At 44.4% G+C, this 13,796-nt stretch overlaps 1 protein-coding gene across 5 annotated transcripts in view; it reads left to right on the forward strand.

Annotated features, from left to right (window-relative positions):
• LOC102463166 (disintegrin and metalloproteinase domain-containing protein 21-like) overlaps positions 1-13,632 on the forward strand; it is a 135,521-nt gene extending 121,889 nt beyond the window's left edge. For all 5 annotated transcript variants that reach the window (XM_075919610.1, XM_075919609.1, XM_025186928.2 and 2 more), the window contains one exon: positions 13,370-13,632. In XM_075919610.1, coding sequence (XP_075775725.1) covers positions 13,370-13,411 — 42 coding nt within the window. In that variant the 3' untranslated portion in view covers positions 13,412-13,632. The remainder of the gene's footprint in view (positions 1-13,369) is intronic.
• Positions 13,633-13,796: the final 164 nt, after the last annotated feature.

Here is a 13,796-nt window from a genome sequence, read left to right on the forward strand (position 1 = left end):
TTCCTGTTAAAGGCATGGAGTTCCTTTTTACACATCCACAACAGAATTCTCAGGTTGTGGATGCAGTGCAACAGAGGGCTAAAACTCCTCAGGACAAGGCGGACAACACTGACAGGGAAGGCAAACACCTAGATCTCTTCGGATGGAAGGTCTATTCATCCGCCATATTAACGTTAAGAATGGCCATTGGCTTCTGGACAATCACAATTTTGAGAATTATTCGAAATTGGTCCCACTTCTAGAACATCTGCCAGACAATAAGCACAAGGTACTCAAGGCAGTAGTGCAGGAAGGGTACATGGCTTCTCGAACAGCCCTCCATAAAGCCCTTGATACTATAGATACTAAAGCGCGAACCACTGCCACATTGGTGGTCATGCACAGAACATCATGGCTCCAACAAGCGGCAGTTCCAAAAGACCTCGTGTCAAAAGTTGAGGACCTCCCCTTTGACAGGCGGGGTCTTTTTGCGGAAAAGACTGACCAAGTCCTCCATTCTGGCAAGGTCTCCAGGACCACACTTCGAACTCTCGGCATGTATACGCCACCATATCGCCAGAAGCGTTATATACCCTACCAGAGAAAGACCATTCTCACACCCAGTGCCTCAGTACAGACAGCAAGAACACCAACGCACCAGACAAAGACAGCAAAAGAGATGACCACAAATGAGAGTGCCTAAGCAACAGAACACCAGACAGCAGGTTTGACGCCTCAGTTGAGTGACTACAAACCACTCCGCTGATCACCTGCCATCATGCCACAAACACACTTTTTCACCATCACTTAAGACCATTCCACCGACGATGGGCCCATATTACCACCGATTGATGGGTCCTACAGCTAATCGAGTTGGGATACACCATCCCCTATACATCACTTCCTCCTCTCACCCCTCCCTCCCCGTCCCTCTTCAGGGACCCATCTCACAAGTCTCTCCTAAGACAAGAGGTGACACATCTGCTAATTATCGGAGCAGTGAAAAAGGTACTAGACGAGTTCAGAGGCAAAGGTTTTTACTCCCATTACTTCTTGACCCAGAAAAAATCAGGAGGTTGGAGGCCAGTCCTAGACCTTCGACACCTAAATTGGTACCTTTGCAAACAGTGCTTCAAGATGGTGACACTCGTGACTATTATTCCAGCATTGCACAGCAGAAACTGTTTTACGTCCCTCGACCTGGAGAACGCATATTTTCATGTGACCGTTTACCTGGCTCACAGATGCTTCCTTCATTTTCAAATTGGCTCAGACCACTTCCAGTACAAAGTTCTGCCTTTTGGTCTATCATCAGCCCCCAAGGTGTTCTCAAAAACGTTGGCAGTAGTGACAGTGTATTTACACCGTGCGGGAATCATGATATTTCTGTATCTCAACAATTGTCTGATCAGAGCACCATCTTTCGTTGAAGCACTTCACGCTACCAATACAATGAAAACCGTATTCGAGGCTCTTGGACAGATAATCAGCATCCCAAAATCATCCATGACACCTCTTCAATCCAGTTTATAGGAGCACACCTCAACTCTACCACAGCGCGCTCATACTTACCAGCAAACAGATTTCAAACTATCAAGGACTTCATACAGGTTCTTTCCACCAATCCACGCACACTGATACTTACCTGTCTACAGCTCATGGGACACATGGCAGCCACAATGTACATGGTAGCACACACAAGATTGCACTTCAGATGCCTCCAACATTGGATCATCTCCATATATATACCCCAAGTAGTTGCGACATCCACAGGAGGGTCTCCGTTCCTTCTCATGTAAAGAAATCATTGGCATGGTGGACAATCGCTGACAACCTGATGGAGGGAATACGCTTCCACAGACCTCAACCAACTATGCAGATTACTACCGATGCATCACTACTAGGATGGGACACCCATCTCCACGACCAACAAATCCAAGGACACTGGTTCGCCCAGGAGTCCTTGCTCCACATAAATCTGCTCGAGTTGAGAGCAGTTTCCAATGCCCGAAGTTACTTCCTTCACATAATATGTGGTCATGTCATTCGCATTCTTACCAGCAACATGACAACGGTATATCAAATATACAGACAGGATGGGGCTCAATCCCGATCTCTTTGTATGGAAGCGATGCAGTTATGGAACTGGTGCATCCAGCACAGAGTGACTGTGGCATACATTCCTGGGGAGCAGAATATTACAGCCGATGCTCTCAGCAGGCACTTCTCATTAAATCACGAATGGGAACTGCACCCAGATGTGCTCCACATCATCTTCTGTTCCTGGGGATACCCAATCATAGACATCTTTGCCATGCACCGCAATGCTAAGTGCCCGTATTACTGCTCACGAGCGGGTATCGGACTGAAGTCAATGGGAGATGCGATGTTATGCAATTGAAGCCAACACCTCCTTTTTGTCTTCCCACCCACTCCTCTCATTCCCAAAGTTCTCAAAAAGATACTGATGGAGGGAGCCAGAGTGATTCTAATAGCTCTGTTTTGGCCACGACTGATGTGGTTTCCTTACCTGTCCTGCATGTCGGCCCATGTCCCGTACCATCTTCCCAGATGCTGCGACTTGTTGACACAGAACCACGGTCACCTGCTGCACCCCTGGCTCAATCACCTTGCTCTGACAGCATGGTACCTAGTTGGTTCTAACAGATGGAGATGAGTTGTTCCCAATCGGTCAAACACATCCTATTACATAGTAGGAGACTTAATACACGCAATACTTACTTGTGTAAATGGCGACGATTCTGTTCATGGTGTTTCACGGAACAATTGGACCCCCACTCGGTCCCTATTTGCCACATTTTGGACTATCTCTTACATCTCAAACGCTCTGGCCTAGCATGCTCCTCCATTAAGGTTCACATTGCAGCAATCATGGCCTTTCACAATTCTATTGACAGCTACTCTGTGTTCTCCCACCCTATGACAAAGAGGTTCATGAAAGGGTTAGCGAATCTTTTCCCATGCCACAAACAACCTGTAGGCCCTTGGAACCTAGAGCTAGTCTTAGATGCCTTAATGCATCCCCCCTTTGAGCCTTTGCCAACTTGTGACCTGACCACTTTAAACCTTAAAGTTACTTTTCTGTTGGCAATAATTTCAGCGTGAAGGGTTGGCAAATTATCCGCTCTCTCGGCAATGCCACCTTATACAGTATTCACTCCCCACACAGTAATACTTCGCCTCCAACCATCATTTCTATCAAAAGTCAATTTGGAGTTTCATATAAACAAACCCCATAGTTCTTCCTACATTCTACCCTAAGCCACACTCCTCGGCACAACATGCACGACTACACACCTTGGATGTCCACCGGGCATTGGATTTCTACATTGCCAGGACATGGAGTTTTTGGAAATCTCAAATTCTCCTCGTATCCACTGCAGAACGCTCCAAAGGCCCCTCTTTGTTGGCACAGCATATATCCAAACTCATCATCACTTGTATCACACGGTGTTACTCACTGCAAGACAGGCCACTTCCATATGCTTTGAGAGCCCATTCAACAAGAGCGATGGCGACGTTAATCACCTTTCTCAGGGGAGTTCCCCTACAAGATATTTGTTGTGCAGCGACTTGGTCTTCCAGCTTCACTTTTGCTTAACACTATGCTATTCCGAACATTCTGATGACTGACGCAGCAGTGGCCTCTGCCGTTCTCTTCATGGAAGCAAGGCAATAATTCCTAATCCCGCCTCCTTTAAGTAGGCTACTGCTGTGAACTTACCTACAGTGGAGCACCCACGGGACACCGCTCGAAGAAGAAGTTACTCACCTTGTGCAGTAATGATGGTTCTTCGAGATGTGTGTCCCGTGGGTGCTCCACAACCCGCTCTCCTCCCCTCTTCGGAATACCTTGTTGTTATGTCTTTCAGACCACTAGAGGTTTAGGAGGAACTGGCAGGAGCAGGACTGCGCACACAGAAATGATGCAAAAGGCATGAGATGTGCATCGCACATGCGTGGTCCAGTGGACTACCACTGAAAAGATCTCCAAACTGCAGTGCCGGGACAAGCCCAACACCTACAGTGGAGCACTCACGGGACACGCATCTCTAAGTTACTGTACAAGGTGAGTAACTTCTAGTATCATGAGCTTTCATATGAAAAATCCACTTAAGAACATAAGAACGGCTGTCCTGGGTCAGACCAGAAGTCCTTCTAGCCCAGTATCCTGTCTGCCGACAGCGGCCAACACCAGGTGCCCCAGAGAGGGTGGACCGAAGACAATGTTCAAGTGATTTGTCTCCTTCCATCTCTCTCCAGCCTCTGACAAACAGAGGCCAAGGACACCATTTTATCCCCTGGCTAATAGCCTTTTATGGACCTAACCTCCATGAAATTATCTAGCTTCTCTTTAAACTCTATTATAGTCCTAGCCTTCACAGCCTCCTCTGGCAAGGAGTTCCACAGGTTGACTACATGCTGTGTGAAGAAGAACTTTCTTTTATTAGTTTTAAACCTGCTACCCATTAATTTCATTTGGTGTCCTCTAGTTCTTTAGTTCTTCTTTAGATGAGATACATATATTTTTGATAGCCTCTAGCGTGCCACAGGACTACTCATTTTTTAATAGTTGTTTTTAATGTTACACAATAATACAACTCCCCCTGAGACATTTTATCTTTCCTGTGGAATTCCTTATAATCTTTGGTTCACAATTGTACATACAATTAATACAGTAAGTTTGCCTAAAGAGAATGCAGGAAATTGCCATATCAGTTACAAAATATCGTGTGGTACTAGGTCACATGTCTTACAGAAGTCTCTGCATGTTACATCAATTCTATTAGATTTAGCCATCCTGTTTACCATTTTAAATACTCACATGAAATTAGATTTCTTCCAGTCTTCTGGAGTTTCCTCTGTGTTCTAAGACTTATTGAACGTAAACATTAAGAGTGCAGCAAGCTCTTTACCAAGACATTTTAAAGCTCTTGGATGTAAGTTACCCAGAGCTGCTGGTTTGAAAATATCAAATTTGAATAATTACTGTTTAATATCCTCCTAAGATACTAGTGATGTGCAAAAAATATTTCCTTTGTCATGACTACATTTTTTTACCCAAGTATGCAACCAATATATTTATGAATACTTCTGCCTTTTCTGGATTATAATTGATAGTTCTATCGTGTCAATTAGTAATGAGCCAAAGTCATTATTTAAATTATTTGTGTTGCTAATATACTTCAAAAACTCCTTATTGTCCTTAACTCTGCTAGCCATGTATTTCTGCTTGTGCCCCTTAGCTTCCATTGTCCATTTTTAAAAATTTCTACCTTCAGATTTATATTCATTACTTTCAGTTTCCCCTTTCTTTCATACATATTCCCCATTCTTCCACATATATTAATTTTCAGAGCTGTTCTCACGTCCCTCCAAAGTCAGATTGTTTTGTTTTTAAATTAATACAGTCTTCTTTTTCAGTTGCAGATTTGTGGCTCTTGGGACATGTAGTAAAGTGTTCTTAAATAGTTCCCAATTATCTTCACATTCTTCAGAATAAATTCTTCCTCCCAACTGCTCTGGCTCATAATTGTTTTCAGCTTTGCAAAATTGGGCCTTTTAAAGCATCACATATATACATCATTGGCCTGAATTTCATTCTTTTTGCACATTATAAAGGCGGCAAAGTCATGATCTCTTGTACCTAATTAACCATTAATTTTGAGTTCTGTGATCAGTTCCTCTTTATTGGTCATTATGAAATCTGAGAAAAAAATCCCCCGTGCTGAATGCAACATTCTGAGTTAGGAAATGGTCACATATAATATTTAGAAATTCAAAGGATGTTTTAGTACTGACAGCATGTTAACTCCTGCATTTGTCATTCAAACTGAAGTATTAAGGTTAAATGACTAAATACTCAAGTTAGATGATGCCAAAGTTAAAACTGCAACCACAACTTTAACTTTGCCCAGTTCTGAGTATGCTTTTATGATATGCTCCTTAATTATATGATTGTATATTATTTTTCAAATAATTTACTATGTTAATCATACATTAGCAACTTTAGATATACATGTAGCATATTTTAGGGTCCAATGTAATCCATGATTCTGTAATCTGTCTGCCAGTCAGAGCTGGCAGCAACTAGGCCTGCCAATAGGGAGGAGCAAAGGGAACAGTTGCCCCAGGGCCCGAAGATACAAAGGAGCCTGGGGCTTCTGACCATTGCTGCTGCTACTGTAGTGGTGGTCAGAGCCCTGCGCCCTTTAAATTGCTGCTGGAGCTCCATGCTGCATGCTCTGTATAGCTCTGAGAGCTGGGGGGCCCAGCACCGCAGTCTGGGCGGCACTGAGGGCTGGCTGCTTCTGCCTCAACCCTCCTGGGGGTGCAGAAGCCAGCCCCCTTCACTTTGCCAGGGGGACTACAGAAGCTTTCAGCCCCTTTGGCAGCAACAAGGGCCAAGTTCAGTATCTAAGTTTTGTTCTTCAAGGAGTATGCCCGTGGGTGCTCCACCTTAGGGTATGTCTACACTGCCACCCTAGTTCGAACTAGGGTGGCTAATGTAGGCATTCGAACTTGCAAATGAAGCCCAGGATTTAAATATCCCGGGCTTCATTTTCATGTTCCCAGATGCTGCCATTTTTAAATGCCCTGTAGTTCGAACTACCTGCCTGCGGCTACATGCCGCACGGAATAGGTAGTTTGAATTAAAGCTCCTAATTTGAACTACTGTTATTCCTCCTGCAAGGAGGTTTAACAGTAGTTCGAATTAGGAGCTTAAATTCGAACTACCTACTCCATGCCGCGGGCAGGTAGTTCAAACTATGGGGCATTTGAAAATGGCGGTGCCCGGGAACATGCAAATGAAGCCCTGGATATTTAAATCCCGGTCTTCATTTACAAGTTCGAATGCCTACATTAACCACCCTAGTTTGAAGTAGGGTGGCAGTGTAGACATACCCTTAGATGCTTGAGCACCACTGCACCTCTAAGCAGAGATTTTTGGTAACAACACCCATGGTCAGCTGCGCACACAGAACCGCCAGCATGCGACATTTGAAATGGCTATTCTGCATGCACAGCCAACAGTCCTTTCAGTTCTTTTTATACTGCTGCTGGCTTCAATCACAGCCTAGCAGTCACCCTCATCTCTGAGTTAGAATTAGATAGTAGTTCTTAATAGTAGCGTATATTAATAGTTAAGCCTTAATTACTGTTCTTACTTGGTTTTAGGACTAGGTTAAAAAAAACCCTTTTTCTTCACTGTTTGTAGTATAGTGAAATTAGATAGCATATGTCTATGATGCCATTCTTCAACAACTGATTGAAGTCCTTTTCTTCTTATTGGGACATGCCTGGCTTGCCCGGTTTTAAGAGGTGTGTGAGCTGCAGACTGTCCATTCCTTTATCAGAATGTTCACAGAATGTACAGAGTGTACACTGTTTAGGTGAGGAGCACTCCACTGCTCAATGTCCCCACTGTAAAAAAACTGACATCCAGGACAAGAAAAGCCAGGGAACTCCAGCTAAAAATGATGCACCTGAAGAAAACTTCTCATCCAGCTTCTGACCCAGAGCACACCACGCTGCCCATGTAACCATTCCCTGGGGGTGGCACTGGAGAAAGAGGCTTCCACCAGGTCAAGCCCAAAGGACCATGACAGGGCTCGGGCACCCAAAAAGAGATCCCACTCTTCCTCAGGGACTGATTCTCCCTCAGGGAAACACTCTACCCAGAAAAAGATTGCCCTAGAACCAGCAGCACTTAAGGGATCAGAAAAACAGGCAGCTAGCAGGTCTGGCACCAAAAGAGCCAAATTCCTAAGGAGAAATTATGCGCCTCCTCCAAGGCACCAACAGAGGTAAAACAGAAAACCTCCTTCTTGGTACCAGTCAAGGCACCGTAGGCACTAGCTGTGGTACTAACCAGGCCATGTTGAGCCTCGGCACCGAGCGCCACCATGCTGCCTCCAAAAGTAATGTTGGCACTGACCAAGGATTCCATGCCAGTGGTACACACAAAACAACACTGTTTCAAGCCAAACAGCTGGCACCAGCTCCACAAGTTCCACCGGTGCCCATACCTCTTCCTCCTCTGCCAGTACTGCAAGCATTTACTACCACAGAAGAGCTCATGGTTTTCTTGGTGCTGGGAACACCCTTCTTCAGCACCAACGGAACCCCAAACACATCCTGATTCAGCTTCTCGTCCAACCCAGCTACCTCAGCGCCACCTCTATCCAGTGATGATGAGTAACCTAAAGAACACAGAAGCCACAACAACACCAGCAGCTCTCTTCAGCTCCCAGAGCTCAAGACCCTATGGCTCAGTCACCCGCTCACTCCAGTTCATGTGGGGATGAGGAGGATGTGGACATAATGGGTGAGGACCAGACACCCAATTCGCCCCCATCCATGCATATATCTTCATCATCACCGGACAACACAATCATGCTCCTGCCTCCAACTTTGGGGGATGCTTTTAAGTTGTTTCAAGAACTTTTTAAGAAAGTTACAGATACATTAGAGATCTCCCTTTCAGACAGGCCAGAGACCCAGCACAAGCTGACAAACATTCAGCTAGCTGCATTCTATCCAGCATGGTGTAATGTCAATACCAACAGGTGGGTACTGGAAATCATTAAAACTGTTTACTGCTTCCCGTTTTCAGTTCTCTCTCCCTCCCACCCCCTTGCCCATCCCTTTTCAGGGACCCCTCTACCAAACAAGAGGCAGAACACCTCTTCCAACTTGAGGGCCATAGAAAAGGTACCTCCAGAGCACCAGAGAAAGGGGTTCTTCTTCTACCACTTCCTCACTACCAAGAAGGCAGGAAATTGGAAGGCCTATTTTAGACCTTTGCAAACTCAATCGCTTACTGTGAACCCAATGATTCAAGATGGTAACCCTTGCCATTATTCCTGATTTGGAAAAGGGAGTTTGGTTGTCTACCCTCAACTTGCAGGATACCTATTTTCATATGTTGATACATCCATCACACAGACTTTTCTGCGATTCACAATAGGGAACCTGCACTTCCAATACAGAGTGCTACCCTTCAGACTCTAAACAACTCCATGGGTCTTCTCAAAGGTCTTCGCAGTGGTGGCAGCTCACCTATGCAGAATGGGGATCACCATATTTCCATACTTGGATGACTGCCACTGCCTACTAAAAAGTCCCACAGTGTGTGACACAGAACAGGTAGTCAGAACCACCAGAGCCCTATTTTAGGCCTCCAGATAAATCTATCAAAGTGCGCACACACTCCTACACAGACTCTAGAATTTATAGGAGCATATCTAGACTGCAGGATAGCAATAGCCTCCATCTAGAGTGGAGGTTCACAGCAATTGTAGACCTATATCCCTAGCACAAACCAGTCTGTGCATAACAGCTCGATATTGTCTGCCTGGGATACATGGCCACAGCCACGTTTGTGCTACCATATGCCCAGGGCTCGACAATTAGGGCAATCTACTCGCCCATGGCGAGTAGATTTTAGCCCGGCACAGCGCCGCAGCGCGATCAGCGCATGCGCAGCATGGTCTGCGCATGCACAGCATGCCAAACCGTGCTGCTGGCGAGTGGGGCTCGCCGCCGCTTGTCAAGCCCTGCATATGCCCACCTCCATATGAGGCCACTCCAGGCATGGTTATGCACAGCATACAGACCACATGTCCATCATATAAATAAAAGTCTCACTATGCCCTTCAAGATAAAGACCTCACTCGGACCGTTCATGACAATGTGTGGAAGGGAGTCCACTTCCAACAACCCCAAGCATCACTAACAATTGCCACAGATGCTGCACTGGTGGGATGAGGAGAACATCATGTTGTCCAAGCACAGTAGGCCCCAGAGGAAACCAAACAACATATCAACCTACTCGAACTCAGGGCAGTTTGCAACTCTTGCTTACACTTCCTCCCTCTGATCCAAAACAAAACAGTACAGATACTCACAGATAGTGTCACAACTATGTACTTTATAAACCAACAGGGAGGAGCCTGGTCATACCAACTCCATCAGGAAGCAGTTTGCATACTGTTGGTGGTAACCTACCTCCCGGGCAAAGACTATTTCCTGTCAGACAATCTCAGCAGATATTTCACACAGTATCAAGAGTGGGAAATCAATTCCTCAGTGCTGACTCCTGTTTTCAAAAAGTGGAAATCTCCCATCATGCACTTGTTCGCAATCCAGGAGAATACTCAGTGTCTGCAGTATTGGTCCAGAGCTGGGATAGGTCGCCACTCTCTAGGGGACACATTCAACAAAAAATGGAAAGCACCCCTGCTATGTGCATTCCCCCCATTCCCACTTCCCTAATGGGTAATTCTGAAAATCAGATAAGACAGAGCCAGGGTCATCCTTTTAGCTCATGCCTGGCCGAGACAAATATGGTACCCATACCTCCTACAGATGAGCATAACACCACCTCATCACTTTCCACCATCATATCCTTGCTCACACAACAAAATGGGCAGATACACTATCCCATAGGCCAGAAGCTTCATCTTCATGCATGGATGCTAGCTGGTTGACCCCCATTGAGATGGCATGTCTGGAAGCTGTACAGAGAAGGTCATCATGAACTGCCATAGACCTGCAATGAGAAAAACATATAAACAAAAGTGGCACCGCTTTACAGTATGGTGCTTTGAACATAACTGAGCTCCAGCAGATATGGGTGCATCACAGATTCTCCACTACCTATTAGGCCTACAGCAGAGTGGCTTATCCCTAAGCTCTATCAAAGTACACCTTGCTGCCATTGCAGCTCTACATCCCCCACTACAGGGCTACTCCACCTTTACTCACCCGTCCATAAAATGATTCCTCAGGGGTTTACACAATATATTTCTGCCAGTAAGGAACCCAATGCCTGCATGAGTCCTAAACCTGGTGCTCGGGACTATTACATGCAAACCCTCTGAGCCCCTTGCTACCTGTTCCGTACTGCATCTATTGATGAAGGTCACCTTCCTACTCGCAATTACCTCCACACAAAGAGTAGGCGAGTTGGGAGCTTTGATATTGGACCCTGCCTCCCCCGACACAATTTTTCATACAGACAAAGTGGTCCTTCATACACACCCCAAGTTTCTCCCAAAAGTACTTGCCTCATTCCATTTCAATGAACCCATATACTTACTGGTCTTCTTCCCAAAACCCCACAAGGATAACAGGGAGGTGGTGCTGCATATCTTAGACATCCTCAGAACAATTGCATTCTACTTACAATGCACAAAATCCTTTCACAGAACTCTGTAACTCTTCATCTTATCTACAGAGAGATCACAAGGATTGCCCGTTTTGAAACAAAGATTATCCAAACAGATCTCAGGCTGTATACACGTGGCCCATGCTATGTTTCAGAAGGAGACCCTATTGACCATACGAGCTCACTCTGCATGAACAATGGCAGCGTCAACTGCATTTCTTCGGGGCGTACCAATGGAGGAAATCTGCAAAGCCACCAAATGGACCGTGGTGCACACATTCAAGCAGCATCAGGCCAATTCAAACTTTTGCAGCCTCTGATACCCAATTCAGCTGAACAATACTCTCAGTCACCGATTCACATCTCCCAAAACACCAACCACCGAGTACAACTACTGCTTTGTAATCACCTAAGGTGGAGCACTCATGGGAACATTCCTCAAAGAAGAAGGGAAAGTTACTCACCTGGTGCAATGAGTGGAGTTCTTTGAGATGGTTGTTCCCGTGGGTGCTCTAGCACCCACCCTTCTCCCCTCTGCTTCAGACACATCTGTAGTCAGCTCAGAGAAGGAACTGAAGTGACAATTGACTGTGAATGCAGAATATCAAATGTTGAGCGCCAGCAGTTCCACATGTGCAGCCGACCATGGGTACTGCTACCAAAAATCTCTTATTAGAGGCACAGCGGCACTCAAGCAGCTACGGTGGAGCACCCATGGGGGCAACCTTCTTGAAGAACTTACAGAGTCTGAGTGGAGCAAAAACCATTAATAAAAGGAGGGAAGTAATTCAGCATTGATTTGGGAAAACACCACAACTAGGATTCATAAATATTAACCCTGATCCAAAAGACCCACTTTCAAGTAAATTGGGCAGTGTTCTTTCCCTGCAGGTTCTTAAGTCCAAGCAAGCCAGAAGTCCCTTTAATGCAGTGGCACTAGAACAATTTTAAAGTGGGGTGCTGAGTTAGGCCCCAAATTACACTTGTTTCATGCCCCTCCAATGGTTGCCAGCTCTCCTGGACTGGACAATTGGATGACATTCTTGGCAATGGCGTCCAGTCCGGGAGCTAAACCAGAATAAGGCTAGTTGGATGAAAAAAGCAGTGTATGTGAATATGTCATGGGTATTGCAATGCAGCAAAAGTAAAAAAGAAGTAAAAGGTCATGTAAGGTGTGTAAGGACCCAGTCCTGTCCTCCTGCTTGAATGTGCACAGACTGCCATTCTCCCTAATGGAGCTACTTGCTGGCCTGGGGCCTAAGTGCATAAAGTTATGCTGGAAATGTTACCTCTACATCAGTGTAAGTACTCAAGAGTACAAAAATGCATTGCAAAATGCTACACACACACACACACACACACACGCAATTGTAGAAAAATTGTGTAGTGATCTATAAAATATGAAAACCAGTATGTGAGGATTCAAAGCAATATCCCAAGGCACTCATAAAAGAGGCAGAGTTAAGATTGTGTATGCAACTAGCTGAGACTAATAATATATGGAGATATACCTATCTCATAGAAGTGGAAAGGACTTTGAGAGGTTGTTGAGTCCAGTCCTTTGCCCTTATGGCATGACCAAGTATCAACCCTGTCAGATTTGCCCCAGATGCCTACATGGCCCCTTCAAGGATTAACCTCACAACCTTGGGTTTAGCAGGCCAATGCTCAAACCACTGAGCTATCCCTTCCCTGGGGTACTGACAGACAACTATATATTTTATTGTCTGTTTGTTTATTTGTTTATATCTCCACTAACCGCAACTGAGTGATTGATTACATTTTAATTTTGTAATTTTTTCTAAGGGATGAATAAAGAGATTTTTATTATAAATCTAAAGAAAGAAATTGTCCTGACTTGAGTGGCTTAGCTATACAATATTAAGGTCTCTAAAGGGCTTTTTTGAAATGTTTTGGAACAATAATACATATCACAAGGAAATTAGTAGGTTTAACAAATAATGTTTCCATATCAGCCAATAGCATACAAAACCATAATGGCTGAAAAAAGGTCTTTGTGAAAGTAAAACTGGAAATGTGAGTTTGTTGTACTAACTTTCACTTCTTCAAAAGGGAATATGTCTGCTTAGAACTCTGAATGCTAGATTCTAAATGACTGTACATGAGATCAATGCGATAATATAAAGTTTGCCGGTTATACTATGTTTTAACCATTTTATTGTTTTGTCTTTTTAGAAGCGCCTGACAAAGAAAAGCAGTAGTCGGTCTAAAAATTAGAAGGGAAGAGATTTTTTTAGCAAAACACCAGATATTGGAAGTTTGAAAAAGCAATGTTTTTCTTATCAGTTCAGCTAAAATAATTTGTGAAAACCTGATGAGATAGTGGTGTTCAAAACACCCAATTACATGGCATTCATACAGAATTTACTTTTTTTTAAACTATCAGTTTATTGTGTTCTATTCCAAATTTTAATTTGAATAAATAGGTTTTGCCCTTATTTATGCTTCTTTCTTTATTCGTGTGTCTCCTCAGTACTTCATACAATCTGATCGTAATTCTAAGATAGTCTTGTCCTGTGTCTCTAGTATTTATCCCCAGAATTCTCTATCTCTAGGAAGCAGAAACTTTGTTGTTGTTCTTCAGTGCTTGCACATGTGCATT

This window comes from Pelodiscus sinensis, chromosome 1, assembly GCF_049634645.1.
Source record: "Pelodiscus sinensis isolate JC-2024 chromosome 1, ASM4963464v1, whole genome shotgun sequence".
Lineage (NCBI taxonomy): Eukaryota > Metazoa > Chordata > Testudines > Trionychidae > Pelodiscus > Pelodiscus sinensis.